This window comes from Augochlora pura, chromosome 7 (genome assembly GCF_028453695.1).
Source record: "Augochlora pura isolate Apur16 chromosome 7, APUR_v2.2.1, whole genome shotgun sequence".
Taxonomy (NCBI): domain Eukaryota; kingdom Metazoa; phylum Arthropoda; class Insecta; order Hymenoptera; family Halictidae; genus Augochlora; species Augochlora pura.
The window spans coordinates 22,354,915-22,374,539 of NC_135778.1; the positions used below are offsets into that span (position 1 = coordinate 22,354,915).

Genomic DNA, 19,625 nt, shown 5'->3' on the forward strand with positions numbered 1-19,625 from the left:
GTCTTCAATTTATAGTTTCTATGAAAATAGTGGCAATTATTAAGTGAATAGTATGCGTTTTCTTATCGAGAATGGTGTTAGGCCACTTTCAAAATTAACATCCAGATTCATTATAAAATTTGAAGGTGCCCAAGTCCATTCAACATAATTTAAGATGCTTCAAATTGAAAAAGACAATACTTAATTTATTTTACATATCTTTAAAACACTTCGGAAACTTAATTTATGCGATTCAAAACATTTTTCAACTACATAACGTACAAAACATAAAAAATATAAATTTATTACAAAACAATTTACTACTCATCTACATTTTGTGTGTGTGAAAGGGATTTGAAGAAATCATAATGTTCCGGCGGTCAATTATACCGTAATAGGTCAATTATATCCTTGAATTTTGCTGTTGTAATTTGTCTGATAGTTTTATACAGTGGTGTAAATACAATATTTTCTAACTTTCTTGGTCTACCACGATGTGGTAATAAATCCAGGACTTTAAAATTTTCATTCTCATTCATTGATGTCTTATAGAAAATTTTATACGGTTTATTTCTAACAAAACGCATCTGGCATATTTTTAACCAGTTTATTGATTCTCCATCAGAATTATTTACCCTTTTAAAAATTGCGTTTTCTAATAATTTTGTTGATACAAAATCTTCTTGCCTCATTTCATTTACAATAAAGTTATTACCTTTCCGACACTTTTTAATAATCTTGTAATAATCTTGGGGAACGAACAGTAAATTATTTTTTTTAATGGCATTTCTACCACGCCAAAATCTCTATCATTTGATAAAAACGAATGTCCTATTATTAAAAATTTGTGATCTATAATTTCCACATTATTTTTCCAAAGTTTGTACAAAAATTAAAAAAAAAAGAAAAATTTGGAAGACGAATATTGTTCTATTATTCTGTTTCCTTTTCGATTTTTTTTTTAAATCATTAGTTACTATTTCTTCTTCACTATCTGAACTAAATGGTCTTGTTCTGTTCTTCCCCATGGGTGAAATAATTTCTAAAAAACGTTTGAACATCAGGTTTTCGTGAAATGGTATTTAATTTTTGATACGATAACATCAAAATTCAGGCATTTTAACATGAATAATTTGGATACCGTTTTTGGTGTTCTCTGCTTTGTTTTTATTTGCATTAAAGTGGAAAATTCGTGTTCCTAAATAAATTCCGTAAAAAGCAGCAACTTTTCTACCATTTTCTACTCATATGTAATTTTCAAAGTACTCCCAACTTTTGACATTTAAAAATATGACCAATCTAGTTCATTCGGAATTCAGAATTTTCTACGTCTATTTTTATATCTATTGTATTTTCCCGAACCCGAACAGTCTTTCTTGTACCTCTTATGAAGTAATTTGCCCCAATCTATCGAGCCCCGCTCTTCTATATTCATACTCCATAGATATCGTAATAAGCAGCGTTGTTAAAATTTCATTCTTAATAACTCGAGTCGAAAGTAATCGTTGATGAGAGAAGTTTCACAAATCGAAAACCTTATCTCGATAATTAAGGATTGAAAAACTGCAGTTTAAGCAATTTTGGAATATCAACGAGATCGTACAAAGAAAGTTCTGTTGAAGCTTCATTTAGTTATTATTATACTTGACAATCGCATCGTCTAGTTTGTTCAGCAACGCTACTATTTTCACGCAGAAAAGCAAAGATCAATCGATTAACGCGCCCGAACTACGTGCAGGCGAATTCAGAACGGCTTGTTATGAAACGACAGCGATCTGTGGCACGTTAGTTCCAACCTCAATGGCGGTTACAGGTTACCTAGGGCTTCCTGCGGAAATGGCCAATATACTCCTCCGACCTCCAACTCACTCAGTCACTCGCTCACTTGGATCACTCCTGTTTGGTGTACCCCGTACCCATATGATCGCCCTGCCGCTCGACACGTACTCGTTACGGGTCATCATGGTGATCTATGCGCCTACAACAAACGTTACATCCTTAATCTGTCCTAGCCGGCTAATTCTACGCTCGTGCTGAACGAGAAAGTTGACAGTATTCTCTATCTGTATGCGGACCGGGCTTATTTCGCGCCGCGATTAGAGCCGGTTCATCTCGCCGAGACGAGGAGGCCGTGATTTTAGCACGACGACCGAATTGACGGCAACTGATTCGAGTAATTACTACGAGTGGACGAGTACCCGATATTTCGGATTCGGGTCGTGTCGGGAATTTTTTCTCGAATTAGAGACGGGTGCTGAAAGTTTGTGATTCTCAGAGTCAGTGATACCGAAAATTTCGGGTACCCGACACTGGAGTCAGGTTGGATGGTGCTTAGAACGAATCGGTAAGTTACCGACACTTTATACACTATTTTATCAGTTTTGACTACTTTTGCGGATGACCAATACTGATACTCGAAATTTTCGGGTACCCGACACCGAAGTCGGAGTTAATAATGCTTAGAACGACTCGATAAGTTATCAACACTGTGTGCACTATTTTACCAGTTTTGACTAGTTTTGCGGATGACCAATACTCGTACCCGAAAGAGTACCCGAGTATCAGAATCTTTCAGGACCAAAACCAAATTCAAAATATTGGGTACTTGCCCATCTCTGGTAATTACCTGCTACTCGATGTTCTCTGAAGTTTGCTGATTCAGCGTTTATGAGCATTATGAAATTCAACACGATGTGCACGTTAATATTAACCGTCAAAATTTTGAATTTTTCTGTTCTAGGAGAAGAATCATGAATCCACTGAGACTTTTATTTCATATATGTATGTATAAACAGAAAATTTTTAATTTTGCTTTTAAATGACAAGAAGTTCTAGTTCGACGGTAATAGGTTATTCTACTTTAAAAAAAACTGAACTACATACATAATGATTTTTTGTTTTTCTTAATATAAGCACAATAAAATCACGACTTGCTTACCCATCTATCTGAACTTATGTTAAGTTAAGTTTCTACATAAAGTTAACTTATAACAGAGAAAGAAGTAATTCTGAGGTTAAAAGTTTACTGAATAACTTATGTTTATAAATGTTTAGAGTTAAATTTAAGCCCTTGTTTATCATGTTGCGAATAAATTCAAGCCCTTGTTTATCATGTTGCGAATAAATTCGTAGATTCTTTTGTTCTTGTTTTTATTTTATAACGACTAACTTATCATCAGCAAAGTGAGTAAGCTATTCGAAAGATCTCTCTCTGCTCTAAAAAAAAACTGTTATATTCGTTTTTTCGAATAATTTAATTTTTCATGATTTTTTAGGTTTAGAAATTAATATTCAGGAGGTAAAAATCAGCAATTTCGACATTTACAATTCTTCACTTTTCATCAGCCATTATTTTAAAGATCGTTCGAGTGCTTGTTGTTGAGGTTAAAATCGCCTTCTTTGAACTCTGCGAACAATTTCTGTACAGTATTACAGATGTCTTGAGTTGCTCCGGCAGTTTTTTGACCTCGATAAAAAATGAAGAATAGCAGATTTCGAAAATGCTGATATTTGCCTCCTGGATACGGTCCATGTTTAAGCCTGGAAAAATCATGAGAAATTAAAATCAAATTATGATTTTATTAATCATACAAATTAATGCACAAGTCGTTTTAAAACAAAAGCAAAATCTCTACGAATTTATTCGCCGACCCAATATTTTAGAAATTTTTAAAAGTGTAACTGCTGAATGAGTCACAAGACTTAAATTTATAAACATAAATAATGAAGTCTTACAAAGTGGAAACAGTCAGAAAAACTGCTTTGGATTTAGAATTAAAATGGATTCGAATGCAAACGGTTAAGATCGTAATACTAAAGAATCTAATAATAAATTTTACTATCGCGTGAGTATTGTGCACAATTTTATCGAGGTCACAACGGGGGTTGAAAGACAGCAAGGATTTTAATATTATGGCATTGATTGTTAGAGCTACGGTGAGATTTCTTAATTAATTATAAAAGAAGATGCTTCGAAGATGTGGTCAACGGGAAACATGAATTAACACGTGCTCGTGATTTGTTACTTGTTTTGCATACAACGCAATTTACTTTACAAAGGGAGAATCTTTTCTTTAAGACGTCTAGACGAATGGTACAAGGCTTACCCTGCTTTACACGATACGGCAACTATTCGGCTCTATTAGGCCAATAAAGTGTATCAAAGAGGAGGAATGCGCCCCGCGTCAATCGTAAATGTAATGTCGGTTTGTCAGTCCGTGTACGGTGCTCGAATATGCGGGGTGCGGGTGGACGGTTAATTTAAATTGAACCGTACATTGGAATAGGGGGGCGAAGGACTGGTTTTAAAAAGCGACAGTATTTTCAACTTCTGGAAAATGAAACACAATTGCCACGGATACAATTAATTATACAAAATATTTCTTTCGAATTCAATGTCCAACTGAAATTTCAAAAACACGAATAGGTAAAATCAAAGATAATATTAATATACATATATATGAATAATATTTTCAATATCTTTAAATTATTAATAAAACAAATATTGCTATTTTCACGACCTTTAATTGTTTATAGCGCATAACAACGCTAACCAATTACTTGAATTTTTTTTAAATCTATTGTATTTTATTACAATATCGTTTAAATTTTCATCACAGGCTCAGATAAAAAAGTCGAATAACGTAACTGTTTACATTTTTTTTTTGTCATTTCACGCAGTTATAGTTTTCGCATACATGTTTTAGACATTGTTTAATAAAGTCCGTCTAATATCTCAACAAAATTGAGTTGTTTGATCTAATTTGATAATAGTTATCCGCTTTTAAATTTATTCCGTTCAAGTACTTCTGTTATTACTCGCTGTATCTCTAAAATATGCATACCACGATGACCACGAGGTTATTCTGTGTATACAAACTACAGACATAGAGTTGTTACATAATATATTTCCTGTAAGAATTTTTATTCAACCCTATGCAATTTAAAACGGAATACATAACATGCTTCTAATTTAAAAGAAAAGGAATTCTTATAAATTACAATTTCCGTAATAATTATTTATGTATAGATTACAAGTATTTACATCAGTTTGTTTTGTACATACATATAGTTGTGGCCCTTGATTAAGCGTGCATTGAAAAAAACAAATATTTAAAATTAATATATTTATTCATAATTAATGAAACGTGCAATTATCCGAAGAACAAAGGTCACCTCGACAAATCCTGTATAGTTTTCTGTATTTCTTGATAATTGTTATCGTTATCGGACATTAATTACGACTTAACTGGTATTCTAACACTTAATCGAACGCAACACCTATTTAGTAATTTAAAGGCTTGTTAATACTTTTTTTTTAGTTCTTTCGATATATATATTTGTATATAAAATTATGGATCCAAATTAATTGTGAACAATTTCATTTGATATTGAAATATACTTTTTAAGATACATATACATTACAAAAACCTTGGAAAAATATTTTTTAAATTCCCAATGTAGAGTAATACATACGTTATAATTTGCCATTATTATTAAGTTAACTATAATTTGTTACTCGCATTTTTCTCTTATATATTTCTTTTATATGATTTAATAACACTTATCTGTCAATGAATCATAGAATTTATCGTGTGTATATATGAAATATCATTATTGTAATTTACCACTAGAGGGCAGTACCTCCTAGCTAGCGTTATATATTTATGTACAATCTACAATGAACATATGCAAACTGTAAACGCAGACTTAGGATCGGTACAGCATTGCATCTTATGGGCATTCCTATCTCACCACTTTAGGGCTCTAGGTAGCCCTCTTACCATTTCGTGTGGCACTCGACATTACCGATAGTACACGAAAAATGAGTATGTCAGGAAGAAGCGAATACAGTAATGACTCCTGTAGGGAGCTTAAGTATAACTCCCGGCTTGAATCAGCAGGTGGCGTGGATATGGCGAAAGTCAAGTAGGGAAATACTCTTATGACTCTTCAATCGGCAAGATTCTACCAGAAAAAAACGCATGTATAATAAGGAGTTTTAGAACAGAAACGCGTAGTCAATTTATCCCTCCTTATCATTGTACTGATGTCGAATATCGCGCCGATTGTGGTTATAGGGGGAACAGCAGACTGCAGCAGAAGTAGGGATGTAAATACACTGCGCCTTCTTCTGACCGACGCACAATACATGTGAGATGGAAATCAGAAAAATCGCTTGAGCGTTTTCGTGGGGATGCAACGCGGCAATAATGTACTTTTAAAAGCTCGTTACGCTGCAAATTGGTCACCTCAGAAACAGACTTTTCTCTGTTACAGTCAGACATAGTTCAATAACGGACCGTTCTCTTTTAGTAGAGTTCGCTATCGTACTACAGCATTTTCTACAGAGCCGGTAATTCAGACTCTGAGACCAAAAGAAGCATTGCATGTAATGTCTGCACGGATCCTAAGTCTGTGCTATAAAATAAATCTATATCTATCTTTTGTTTTAAAGCAACTTAAACCTGAAATTGGCACGAAACGAAATATTTAAACAGATGTATATTGAAATTATGGCAAAATTGGAAATCTTTTTAAATTGCAGAAACAACCATCTGGACTGATCACGTGTTATGAGAGTTTTGTTCAAGTAATCCAAGATGGAAGACGGTGACAATAAAGCCGACGTTGGCCTGGATAAAGAGAAAAAGTCGTATGCCGGAATACCGGAGGCAGTTTTTGTTGTAAGTGTAACGTAATTATTAATCATTCTCATTACGTTTTATTATAAAATTATTATTATTATGAAATTCTTATGTAATTAATTCTCGTTTTGTTATAGTGAATGTTTTTATGGTTAGACAATCCTTTGATTTTCGATAGATACTTCTTTTAAAAAGGAAAAGAGAATTAATATTAAAAGTTTTGTTTATCAGCATATTTTGTGAAAGAAAATTTTTCATTGTTTACCACAAAATATTTCAGTTATACATTTTTATACTACGATCCTTATATGGTTATAAAAGAAATAGACACCGTGATATTTAAATTATCTACGTACTGAACGAGTCATTTAACATGAAATTTTTTACATTACAGGACGATGTCGACGCTTTTATGGCAAAGCCGGAGAATAAATGGACAGACAAAGTAATGCAAATGTTGGATGAGAATCATAGTAAATATAAATTCATGGAATACAACTTAGTTAACAAGAGGAGGCGATTGAAGGCACAGATTCCAGACCTAGAGAGAGCTCTAGAAATGATTAAAAAACTACAATTAGAGAAAGACAACAGCAAAGATTTAGAAACACAATTTCTTTTGTCTGAACAAGTTTATGCAAAAGCTGTTATTCCACCTACTGACAAAGTGTGTTTATGGTTAGGTGCTAATATAATGTTAGAGTACACCCTGGATGATGCACAAGAAATGTTATCGAAGAACATTGATGCAGCAAAAAGAAATTTGGGTTATGTGGAACACGATTTAGATTTTGTCAGAGATCAATTTACGACAACGGAAGTAAATATGGCTCGCATCCATAATTGGGATGTGAAACGGAAACTAGCAGGATCGAGTAAAGCAATATAAACTCTTTGATTTCATTTTTAATTTGCAATGATTGCCTAAAACCCAACAAGTAATTATTTTAAAATTCAGACATGCTATACAAATTCATGTTACATATTTATAATTTTGTAATATTATTTTTCTTAATGTAGGTAACGTTGTCAAGAAAAACGCGTGCAAGTGTAAAACTGTATCTGAGAATGTCAATGGAATAAAGAATTCAAACACGTTTAGATTATAAGCTAGTTACACCAATATTTATGTATATTGTCACAAATACATCTGAATTTTAATTTAACATGTTGTTTCATATACTTACAATAAAGTTCTTTGTAATATTTATATGATAATTATACTTAACAAGTTTTGATACACATAGTGAAAATATATGAAACATGTGAACAATAAAAAAAAAAAATTACACAACACTTATCATAAAAATATCACTTACAACAAAATTGTAGTCCAGCCATTATTTTCTATTTCACCATATCCTTTTGTACTTTCATTACAAGTTATGTTACATGTTTGTAGATACATTTAAATTTTCCGCAGATTCAATTTATTATACTTTTGGTAATAAAATTAAAGATAGTTTTATGTTTAACGGAATGTGCAAAACAGAACTAAGTTTATCTTATGTCTTAAAGTATCTCCAAAAAGTTTACTATCTCTATTGTAAGGCACATAAATTGTCGAACTTCCTGCGGTAGTCAGAATTCAGCAGGGACTAGTTCTGAGGACTTTATAATTTAATTATTCTGCATCTTCATCTGGTTCATACTTCAACAATTTGGCCTTTAATTCGACGATCTTAGCTTTTGCTTCTATCAATTCATTTTTTAATGAATCTATTTCAACGTCATTTTCTGTGATATCCCCAATTCTTTGGCGTACATATCTGTTAGACGGTTAAAGAAACATATGTCTTATGTCAAACGTTATTTGTTACTATTCTTACATTCACAAAGGATACTCTAAAGGGTCGTCAGGTTTTTCAGGTTCTTCATATAAAGATACGAGTATCTTTGTAAGCGCTTCCATAACACCAGCCCTTTCAAGGTACTTCCGAAACTCTTCTTTCTTAGAATCGACAGGCTAAAACAATTAAACATACACGCATATAAAATTATTTAATAATAGTAAAAATATCTACACCATATCATGATATACATCAATTATGTCTAACAATTTTAATGAATATCAACTTCGATGAAGAAATTATGTAATGCATATGTTTTATTAAACAAGTTTTAATAGCATTGCAAATGAATATTTAGAAATATTTTGTATATTTAATTCATTAATACAGATTTTTATATTTCCAGTTACAAAATAGTTACCTTCATAGCAGACATTTTTTATGCCGGGTTGTAAATAAACAAATATTTTACCAGAAAATGCTGAAGGTTGTACTCTCAAATAGTTTAATGAAACTTTAGTAGCACGTGTTACTCAAATCATACGACGATATTATAAATAACTAATGAAACACGTTCAGAACAAATGCTGTATCGTATATGCGATTTTTAAAACAATGGATGTATATGTTATGCATTTATCGAAATTAATTATTTATTTACTATTATAATACAATATTTACCATTTTAAAATATGCAGATGTAAACTACAGTGATTTGTATATTTCAACTGATTTCAACTTCTTTCACAGAGAATACATTCACTAGTCACATTCGGTAGGCAACACAGTCGAAGAGACTCCCGCCTTGTCTAAAAACCGACGCCATCTTTAATGGTTAAACACACATAATGCAACAAAACTAAAATGTGTACATAATCAAAATTTGTTTTATATTGTAATAAAAGTAAGGAACAGTATATTCAATTTACATGAATGTTTAATGCAAAACGTTTTAATATATTATTTAGCGAATTCGTTGCGAAAAGAATTAGCTGAAGCAGGTTATAGCGAAAATCTAATCATAAATAGAGTATATCGCAGACCAGCAGTCTAAAATGGCAGACTTTTGTTTACAAAATATTTTTTATCGTTACTGTTAATAGTAAAAAATAATAACAGTAAAGAAGCAATAAAAAATAGTCTGAAAATATTTTGGATAAATTCGTCATAATGTCTATTGGAAGAAAAGAAATGTTTACACTATTTGTATTGACTAGTAGTATAGGCATTTGTTCATCTATTGGTGATCAGGGTTTAAAATATGGGAAATCTAGTATATCACGTGCGATATTTGATAATATTACTCATGCAATTGTTGGTGGTTTAACTTGGGCAGTTATTTTAAACTTATCGAAAAAGTCGCTGACACAAAACTTGATGCATATTTTTGGCTGTTTTTTCTTATCATCTGTTATCGATGTTGATCATTTTATTGCTGCATGGAGCTGGAATTTAAATGTAAGTGATGTCATTGTCTTTGTTCCAACTAATTTCGATGATAGAAATAATGAACAGATTACTTTTAGACAAGATTAAAATATCACTTCAGTAAATGTGGATACCATGACGATACTTTTATTTTATTGAAATAATGCCAATAAATATATACTACTAATTTTATAAAGGTAATCTAACTTTCAGTTATATTTTTGTAGGATGCCACACATCTGAAGAAACGACCATTCTTACACTGTACAACGGTTCCTATCGTGATCTGGGTGTTTCTCAACATGCATTCAAGCATATTTGATCACCCAAAGTCGAGCTATTATTCTTGGATGATTTTGGCCAGTTTTTTAAGTCATCATATACGCGATGGCACACGCAGAGGTTTATGGTTCTGTCCTATAGGTTCTACTGAACCCATTCCTTATTATCTATATTTAAGTATGAGTATGATGCTTCCTCATGTGTTGCAATGGTTGATGGTATCACTTGCACAAGAGCCAAAGACTTACAACAATATTACATTTAATAATATAGCGTAAATAATGTAAAAGTAACATCTTCTTGTATTTATATGCAAATAATTGTACATATTCATTAGAGAAATTCATGTATTCGTTGTGCCACTAGAATGGATGAGAATACATGATGTATTTTTTGTATAATATTTATACTTTTTTAAAGATATAACATTACTAGATTCTATTAACAGATTTAAGAAAGACCTGTTGAATATGTATTTTTATAAATTCTTAAAATAAATATTTGAAAAATAGATATCTGAAATTCTATCAATGCTTTTTAACTATACCTTTACACTTATTTTATAGAGAATGCGTGCACGGTGTAATGACTATACTGCGGATTTATGTCAAAAATAGATAGACGAAATTCATAACAATGAAAATATTTAAACAATTTAACCCTTCTTTGCATGATTTTTCCTATTTTTTTAAAATAAATCAGGTTGATGTAATTAATGCTCTAGATTAAAGGAAAAATATTTAAAAAAATCCTAGTATAAATAAGAATTTGAATTATTTAAAAAACAGTATGATGGAAATTTACATCATTATGCATTGTTACATATATAGCTCAGTACTAAATAAATCAAAAGATATTGTTTACTTATTCTCCTTTATTCTAAATGATAATTTAAAAAGCAATTATTATTTTTATTCAAGCACAAATTAACTCCACATTTATTACACGAAATTGTGGAATAGCCTTTACATTTGGGAATTTTACACAAACAGTGGAATGACAAGTTCTAGGCTTGTTAATTGACAGTGACGTTTGCTATTTTTTGACAACTGCGTTTTGTTGTACGCAATAGTCATTTATAAAGTTGCCAGCAACAACAAATTTAAAGTTTACAGTTTTCGAGTACCTTTTTTTCTTCACTAAATGTTATGATTGAAATTTCCATCATCATGCAAAGAAGGGTTAAAGATATCGTACAGAAAACAGAAACAATTTTTATTTTTCGTAATGCGCCACAGGCTAACAATTATTTAATTTAATATTTTTCATTTAGACAAGTTTCCGAATGTCAAAATTGATTTTTCATATAGCGTATCGTTACAGCAAGGGAACATAAACAGTTCATTAAAAAGTATTTGAATAGTTGAATTGCAGATGAAAGAACAAGAAAAATTATTATTGCTCAAAACAGTCGACTTGCTTAAATTGTGCATGTAGGACTTGCGTAACAAAAAAAGACCTCTTGCGACCGCAATGTTTACAGTTCTTTTCATAGACAGGTGTTCGAAGTAGATTGTCATTCACGTCTGCCAGTGTAGCGTGTCTTCGTCTACGCGACAGGTCGTCGTTTGACTCTGATACAAGTTAAATAACTTAACGATACCCACGTAAATCGTGGCTCGCGTGGACCCGATCGGTGAGCGCGGAGGACGCGGATACCCTTGCAAGAAGTCAGCCGCGCACACACGTGTGTACATATACACCTACCACAGCCTGGAGGGGTTTATCAGCATTCAGCATTGCTTTGCTGGCACTGTTACACACTTTGCCTCACTCTCGTCTCGGTCTCATACAGTGCTCATTTAGCTAACCACCGATACCGCTGAAAAACGGTGCAAGTGATCGAGTGCCTCGCTTCAGGAAGAAAGGATATCGGTACCGGAACCACCAAGTGTGTTATTAACGTCGGATATCTTCCGTGTTTTCACTTGGCTGTTATTCCATTTATACACCCGGAAACTTATATTATCAGTTTATCGTTCAATACTTGATTATTTTAAGAATACGTTTGTGCTTTACCGAGCAGGTATCATTAAATTCAAACTGCATCATCGATGATCATCAGGATACACAACAAATTAGTCACTCTATGTGATGTATTAATGTGTCTTTGAAATACGATTTCTACATGGAGATATGTCGATTCCGTTGAATACGAGGTCGACAATGCCACGAGATTTTTGCAGATATCAAATCCGTAACGATAACGCGCTGATACCGGTATCGTGATTGTGAACATCCAGTCCAGTATTGTCTTCGGAGGGGTTCTATTTCGCTCTTGCTTCGCTATATATTCACTATGGTGAGTACACGCCGGATTCTACTACTTTTTCTATCGTTGAACGTAAACTCATTCGAGGTCGAAATTGTCGACTGACCGTAAATCGCTCTAACCGATATAAACCGCAGCATGGTTTCCCTCAACATACAGAGTGACTAGAAATTTTCTTAAGAAAAAGAACTCGGGTTTCTTCGCGAATAAAGGCAATGGGATAATAATTTCGTTCAAAATTTTTAAAAGACAACTAGCCTCGCTCGTGACACGTTCGTATTATTCACTTGTTCATTGCATTTCATTTACATAACGAGTCATTTATGTATCGATATTTCGGATCGTCAACATTGCTGTGTTCAATACGCTCGAACTGTGTACACTGTATTTATGCTCACATAATCTAAATATTTCGAAATTCCGGAATTACACGTCGTAACATCTGTGCTCGTAGAACATAATAGAATAGCTTAACCGAAAAGGTGGTACGATCCGTGTATCATCATTCCCTGCGATCTCGGCACCGACAACCAGATAATTAAATTACTCGTTTACTGCTACTTGTTCGTATACAGGCATGCCTATGTTTCGTTGAATCACCCCAGCGGACCTTACGAACAATATTATTCTGTATAACTCTGTTTCGCGCGATTTCCAGTTTGCAAGTAATTAATCAAACCAATAGTCGGCTATTGCGTCTGGTGCAACGCGTTTGTATAAGTGCTTTCACAAGGATCGGGGCTAATCATAGAACCATAATAAAGCTTGTTTTGTAACACTAATTACGGCCAGTCGAGCGGTCGCCCATTAGAGATGCAACTATGCGCCTTCAAGGTTGGCCTGGCGCAAGAAGAATCACAGAAAGCTATGCGATGAAAGCGATTCGCGAGACGCGTAAACAATTCCATGCAATTTGCGTAGGAATAAGCGGGAGTGATCGGGCGACACACGGCTCAAGGATCTCGATCGTTTCGATTCGCTTGCGAACTTATTTTGCGAAGGGCAAGACGAGCCCGCGACTAGTCGAGTCCCACTTCCGACCGGCTCGTTCGTTTGCCCCTTTTCCGATTCAAGATATTACGTCTACGTTAAATGCGGGTTGCGACATGTTGGTTCGAGGAAGTGCAAGACAACGATGCGTGACAAAGATCTTTCCACATTCTTGCATTCTCATTATGTGCTGACCGTATTGATGCTTATTATTCAGGATATCACTGATTCTTGGCATGTTCAGAATTCTTTGGATTATAATTATCTAGTTTGCGATGAGCTACAGTAAATTTTAATTAATCGTGTCGCCGACTATTCAAGGTTGAATGTACTTACGATAAGTGTTGAATTGACAGAAAACGCGTTAAAGAGACGAAGGAAATGTTTGCTAGAGCACGTGGTCGATATATATTTGGTGGTCGATTATATTTTCAACGTGTTCCTTAAAACATTATCGGTAGACTGCGGATCTTTATGCAAAATAAAAACTGTTTCAAGTTTAAGATAACTGTTTTTAATTATTATACAATTTTACAACAGCCTTTTAGCCATAAATGCATAAAATCTGCAGTCCAGTTATCGAACATTAGGAATTTCAATTAGCACAGAGATTGTGTTAATTGGAAACTGTTCTATGAATTCTTTCGACATGACGATGGAAATGAATAAGACCGATGCATTTGCGATTAAGTTACTTATCGTTATCGTCACCATTAAATCCACTTGTTCAACGTTCCAGGAAGTCAATGAGTTGTTGCTGTATTTCGCTATAGCCGTAGGAGTAATAGCAGGAGCTTTGTTACTTCTATTTATTTTGGTGATTCTTCTTTTCGTGAAACTGAATCGATTGGCAGCCGATGGGTAAGTATTTGCTTCACAGAAAATACTGAAACAGTATCTTTTTTATTTTCTGCACGCAATATTCCACCTTGTTTCCCACAACCTAGTGTAAATTTATATCACGAATGATCCCATTGAGCTTCGCTTCGAACTATGTATACCGCGCGTATATATTAAGGCTTCGCTTCTTAATACACTTCGTTACGAAGTATGTATATTTTTCATTGAAAACGTTTGACTCAAATTCTCATTAAAATTGTACGTGTTAGTTGCATAGCCGACGTTTCGTTTTGTTGGGACGAGCCACGTTCTCGACGATGTAGGCCGAAAATCGGGATATGTCACGTAAGATTCACAAATACACGATTGATTGTCAAATCCACGGCTTCTCGGTAGTACACGAAATAGAAAGCATTTAGTAATTCGTGACTCACTGCTCGCAACGTTGATATCGTATCTTCAATGCGACGCGACATGATTGTTTAGCTTATCTCGTTAGAAAAATGTGAGACGGGTACAGGAGTTAAGAGATGATTGCTCGCGACCGCATTTACTTTCTGTAATTATTCTCCGACTCATGGAAAGATTCATTTCGTTGCAGTACAATATTTTTTTCCAAAACGGAAAGAAAATATAAAGAGAGAGAATTTCAGGAAAATTAAACAAATTTTAGATGAAATCTAAAATATGATTGTAGAAGATTATTGTCGAACCATTCATGGGAACTGCAACGGATTAAATCAGTTTATGAAAATGATTTTAGGCTAAATATTAAGTATAGAACTACTACTGCATATGTAGTTTTATTTAAACGAGACATCGCCATTAAAGTATTTGATTTTTTTAGATCGAATCAGTTAAATAGACAAACGAGTATGATGGCAGACTTTTGTTATACAAATCCCACGATTGTCCCAGGAGAACTGCTATCTCGTCGTGGTTTTTCGATGTACAGCGGCTCGGAAAATTTTAACGACGACTACGGGATAAAGAGCAAGCAACAGTATGGCACTTATCACGAGGCCAGATCGAAATTTTAAGGAAAAAGTGTAAGTGTCGAGGAACTTCATCGATTGAGTACTTTATGAGTCGTCGGCTAATCGTTGGTTGGGAGTAGTTAGTTATTCTCTGTGCCGATCCATAAAGAACTCGCATAAATCTAATCATATCATTTGCCATAAAATTTATTTATCTATACATATATAGTTATTTACATAAAACTTCACTATCATTTCGGTTAATTTAGCAAACTTCTTTAAAGCACTGAGGAAATTACTTTAATCGGTATACCGAGCGTAGTATTCGATGTGGATGGTTGCAATTAAATAGATTGCAAGAAATATTATTTTATAATTAAGTACAATGTATCCGATGAGTGAAAGAATGATACGTTACTAATTAGTTCGTCGAAACAACGGCAGGTGCCGCCACATATATTAGTCTGCTTGGTATAACCGCGTGAACTGTGTTCGTAGCTAGGGCATTGAAACGTTATGAAAACCAAACATTAATTCTATAGTTTCAACAAATGTTATTCAATATTTTTTTCTAATTTCTTTAATTATTTATTTTACATTAATTATCTGTTGTAATCGAATCCCAAACCTATGTGCCTAAAAGTGGGATCTACTTTGTTATACAAGTGCGTACAATAAATATAACTATGTTACCATTTATCTGTCTTCTGATTACTCATTTCTAAGCAATTCTTTTCGGATATAATCCTTTCCGTCCAATTATATCCGAATACATATAGTTTCCGCGACTGTCGATCTCTTTGAATTTCTTTTGAACCCGTTGATTTTTTCAGCTACTTAAGGGGGTATTCTAGTGCGAACTTTTGAAAAAATCAATCTTTCTCCACCTTCTCAAAGGATACAGTTTCAAGAAGTCATCTCTGAAACCTTACACGCGAACTCCTAAAATTCACGAAGTTATGGCTGTTTGAACCATATACTAAAATTTATCTGATCCTTATATTGAACTGAACCATATATTAAACTAATCAATATACTAAACTTTAAAGGCCTTTTTCTCGAAACTTTTTTCCGACTGATTTCTATGATATCTGAAAACTTACTCGACTAATTGACTCAAAATTTTAAGTACGCATTTTGTACATACGTGACAACAGCACTGCTAGAATCAACCAAAAAATGGTCACATTGTGAGACAACTTTCTCTAAAAGCGACCATATTACAAAGTGTGCAGTGGCGCTAATTTTAACTTTTCTTTTTTCCAAAAAATTTTAAAACGTCGTTGAAATACGTAAAAATACACCATGTCGATTCGAGTGCAAAAGACGCGCACGCACTTTACGCTAGAACACCCCCTTAATTTCCAGCCGCCGAGTGTGTCAGGTAACTGCCCCTCTCCATCCCATATCGTCTTCGGAAACGCAACACTTGCCCGGCATCTTCTGTCCCATAGCTCTCAAACGCAATTTTGCAATTTTCCGGAATCGCGGATTCCCGGAGTCGTCGGCGAGAATGGAAAAAGTTGAAAGAGCAGGAGAAGTTAACGCACGTTGAATACCATCCGTACATGTAATTCAACGAGAGCGTTCGTACCAGAATGTTTAGTAGGGGAAGTACGATAGAGGAGAAAGTCGAAGGAGAAACGGATAACGTTTCTTTGTACGAGCGTCAGATAGTAAAGGGTACATCGAGCTACTCGGGACGAGTGCACACATGGACCGAAGAAAATCTGTGCGCTGGCGGTCGCCCGTAGAGGTACTTGCTGGTCGCTTTTAGAGCAGAAGTGGAGCACCTTCCGGCCTGTACACGCGACGTCTTCGGAGTGGGTGGCGATGAGGACGTAGGTAGGGATACAGACGATGTTACGGGGAGTAGGCAATAGCATGGGGATAGGCCGTAATTGGTATAAAATCATCGAGCAAACACATCGGACAAGACAGCTCGAGGGTTGTGGGCGGCGTTACGTGCCGTTGCCCTGGTTACCGTGGGGCGACTCTGCTAAAGCACCCCTTCGCCTTGATTGCGCACAGGCCCATCCCCCGTACGTATGTATCATACAAGCGTGTGTGTACATGTATAGGGGATTGCGTTGTGTTCCGTTCCTGTTCCCCGCGTTATTCCATGCACCTACACGACGCGAAAGCGCTACGCCACCTGGGCCTCTACATGCCAGATTTACAACACAAGCGCGCCGTCCGATTTTTCCTTGTGTGCCGTAGACATAATCGTGTGCGTGGAACTATCCGTAACCGGTAGCGGTAGCGTACCATCGCAAGTGAGATCCTTCGGTCATCGTATTTCTGAATATATCGGAAACTGTATCTCGCCGTTCCCACTCCACGGAAACATTCTAGGTGGTTGTATGCGCGACTTTATCGGGAATTTATTCGAACTGTAGCGGTCGTCGGGAATCTGGGTTATCCGTTTGCTGTGCTCACATACGCGATAAGACGTTTCATTCTAATGGACCGTTTTCTTTTCTTTCTTTTTCTGTCGAATCTCTTCAAGTCAAATTCCATCTATGGAATGAAACTTTCCACGTTAGGCAAGGTTAATTGAACAGTCTTGATGTGACTAGCTAAACGATAATTATCTGTTAGCGATAGTTAACTTAAATAATTTTGATTATATATTATATTGTAAACCATTCGACAATTTTGACTGCTTCGAGCCCTGCCATGTTCTACATTTTGTACACTTTTGGAGCTTATCATATGTCGCTATTAACTCCTTGCACTATAATAACGAGTCAGACTCGTGATAAAGATTCCACGCAAGACCTAGTAAATTAATAAATTATTAATTTCTTCTAAATCGAATTCAAGTTGAATTGTTCTGTTATTAAAGTTGAGAAACAGAAGTAAATAAAGGCAATACAGAAGACAAAAATTACCTAGCCCTATCAAGGACAGTATTAAGGACAAATAATTGCTAATTAATACAGCGTGGAAGGAGTCGTAGTGCAAGGAGTTAATTGAATGCATCAAATATTGATAAGTGATTAAAAAAAAGCGAAATTTTTATAATGATATTGACACGTTGTTATATTATAGTGCAGAGGATTAAACATTTCCGTCGAGTCTAACAATTGACCCAGTGATAATTCCAACATAAGTGTTAACATATATTAATTCCTACCACGAAGAAGATAGTACATATATCGTTCACTTAATTCTCCGACATCGTATGTGTTCCTGTAACTGCTCCTTCTCTATCCGGTGTCGTCTTCAGAAATGTAACACCTCCTCGGTATCTCGAGTACGAGATATATCATCGTAGACGTTACAAGAAGAACTGCCTTACAGTTTCATAAAAAAATCGTTCTTAATAGGGTTGAGTAATTAAAGTAATCCAAGTAAAAGCCTCGAGAAAAATTAAATTTGACTTTCTCACGTAACACCATTTATTGCTACACGCTATTAGAAAATAAATTGTAATTCTTGTTAAGTGTATTTAAAATATACTGCGTGCAGAGTTGAATTCCGACATTTCAGAAATTAGACTATTGAGCGTCATTATTGAAAGATATTTGTAATATTATCATTTTTATTTCGAGCCGTAAAAATTAATCTGTATCAAGGTTTTACGATTGCGGAGAAAGCATCACGGTTCGAATGTTCAAAATAATGTTATCTCTCTTCAAAACAAGCTAATGTTTCCCTTCTGCACTCGAATCGCGAGTATCGTGTTTATCGTTCACAAAAAGAGTCACATAATAATATTAAAATATTAAAACACATTTCGATTTTTTGTTGTTGAATGTAATATATTAAATGATAAATAATTTCGTGATCGTATTATCGAAAGTTATGAAAGACAGATAAGAAGCCGTAAAGAAAAATTGTCGAAATCCCCCAGTTAATATTCGAATGTACCCCTACGTGAATACGATTAAGTGTTTTCATTGTGCACGCAACTTGTCGAGTGTTTAGCTTAACCACACCCTGCGGATCTGCGTTTATGTTCCTAATCGTCCGGGATTACAGATAGTTTTGCTCCACTTCTCATAAACCCTGGCACGGGACATATGTTGTTCTTTCAGCATCCGTGCGTACCATAGAATGTTGGTCTTTCATTCTCGCCACGAAATATAATAAGATACATTGCACGTGCCGTTGATACTCTTAATCCTCTTAATCTTTAAAAGTGTCTTCAGAATAATATTCAATCAATTTTCCCGCAGTCGGTTTCGATTCTTTTATTAGTGGACTACGGATTTTGTGCGTTTATAACAAAAATGCGTAGGTGAAACACAAAACAGCGAAGGAATTAAGAGACGTCGAGAATGCTATTATTTATTTTCTGACTTGTTAAACCTATTAAAAAAAGAGATTCAACTTTTATATAAATTTAGTTTGTTGCAATTCAGATAAATAATTTTTTATTTTGCGTAAAGATCCGCAGTCTATTAATAAGTAA

General features: G+C 34.5%; 4 protein-coding genes across 5 annotated transcripts; 3 read left to right on the forward strand and 1 right to left on the reverse strand.

Annotated features, from left to right (window-relative positions):
* Positions 1-6,481: 6,481 nt before the first annotated feature.
* Positions 6,482-7,792, forward strand: Mgr (prefoldin subunit mgr). The gene is made up of 3 exons (XM_078186260.1): positions 6,482-6,665; positions 7,021-7,564; positions 7,647-7,792. The coding sequence occupies exons 1-2, from the start codon at positions 6,582-6,584 to the stop codon at positions 7,513-7,515; spliced, it is 579 nt and encodes a 192-aa protein (XP_078042386.1). The 5' UTR covers positions 6,482-6,581; the 3' UTR covers positions 7,516-7,564; positions 7,647-7,792.
* LOC144472853 (c-Myc-binding protein) lies at positions 7,021-9,257 on the reverse strand. 2 transcript variants are annotated; one of them, XM_078186262.1, is made up of 3 exons: positions 9,098-9,257; positions 8,471-8,592; positions 7,021-8,395 (listed from the first exon to the last, which is right to left on the reverse strand). In XM_078186262.1, exons 1-3 carry the CDS (start codon positions 9,098-9,100, stop codon positions 8,251-8,253), a joined length of 270 nt encoding a protein of 89 aa, XP_078042388.1. In that variant the 5' UTR covers positions 9,101-9,257; the 3' UTR covers positions 7,021-8,250. The 2 variants fall into 2 exon arrangements, with proteins under 2 accessions (XP_078042388.1, XP_078042387.1); XM_078186261.1 differs by lacking the exon at positions 9,098-9,257 and adding an exon at positions 8,838-8,955.
* A 149-nt stretch (positions 9,258-9,406) lies between these two features.
* On the forward strand, positions 9,407-10,628 carry LOC144472851 (transmembrane protein 267). Its single transcript, XM_078186259.1, has 2 exons — positions 9,407-9,874; positions 10,072-10,628. Exons 1-2 carry the CDS (start codon positions 9,587-9,589, stop codon positions 10,402-10,404), a joined length of 621 nt encoding a protein of 206 aa, XP_078042385.1. The 5' UTR covers positions 9,407-9,586; the 3' UTR covers positions 10,405-10,628.
* A 1,055-nt stretch (positions 10,629-11,683) lies between these two features.
* LOC144472987 (uncharacterized) lies at positions 11,684-15,902 on the forward strand. Its single transcript, XM_078186493.1, has 4 exons — positions 11,684-12,017; positions 12,153-12,428; positions 14,128-14,249; positions 15,076-15,902. Exons 2-4 carry the CDS (start codon positions 12,426-12,428, stop codon positions 15,266-15,268), a joined length of 318 nt encoding a protein of 105 aa, XP_078042619.1. The 5' UTR covers positions 11,684-12,017; positions 12,153-12,425; the 3' UTR covers positions 15,269-15,902.
* Positions 15,903-19,625: the final 3,723 nt, after the last annotated feature.

Coding starts and splice junctions, on each gene's coding strand:
- Mgr (XM_078186260.1), top strand. CDS start 6,582: ATGGAAGACGGTGACAATAAAGCCGACGTTGGCCTGGATAAAGAGAAA. Junction 6,666..7,020: donor TACCGGAGGCAGTTTTTGTT/GTAAGTGTAACG, acceptor TTTACATTACAG/GACGATGTCGACGCTTTTAT.
- LOC144472853 (XM_078186261.1), bottom strand. Junction 8,396..8,470: donor AAACCTGACGACCCTTTAGA/GTATCCTTTGTG, acceptor ACCGTCTAACAG/ATATGTACGCCAAAGAATTG.
- LOC144472851 (XM_078186259.1), top strand. CDS start 9,587: ATGTCTATTGGAAGAAAAGAAATGTTTACACTATTTGTATTGACTAGT. Junction 9,875..10,071: donor CATGGAGCTGGAATTTAAAT/GTAAGTGATGTC, acceptor ATATTTTTGTAG/GATGCCACACATCTGAAGAA.
- LOC144472987 (XM_078186493.1), top strand. Junction 14,250..15,075: donor AATCGATTGGCAGCCGATGG/GTAAGTATTTGC, acceptor TGATTTTTTTAG/ATCGAATCAGTTAAATAGAC.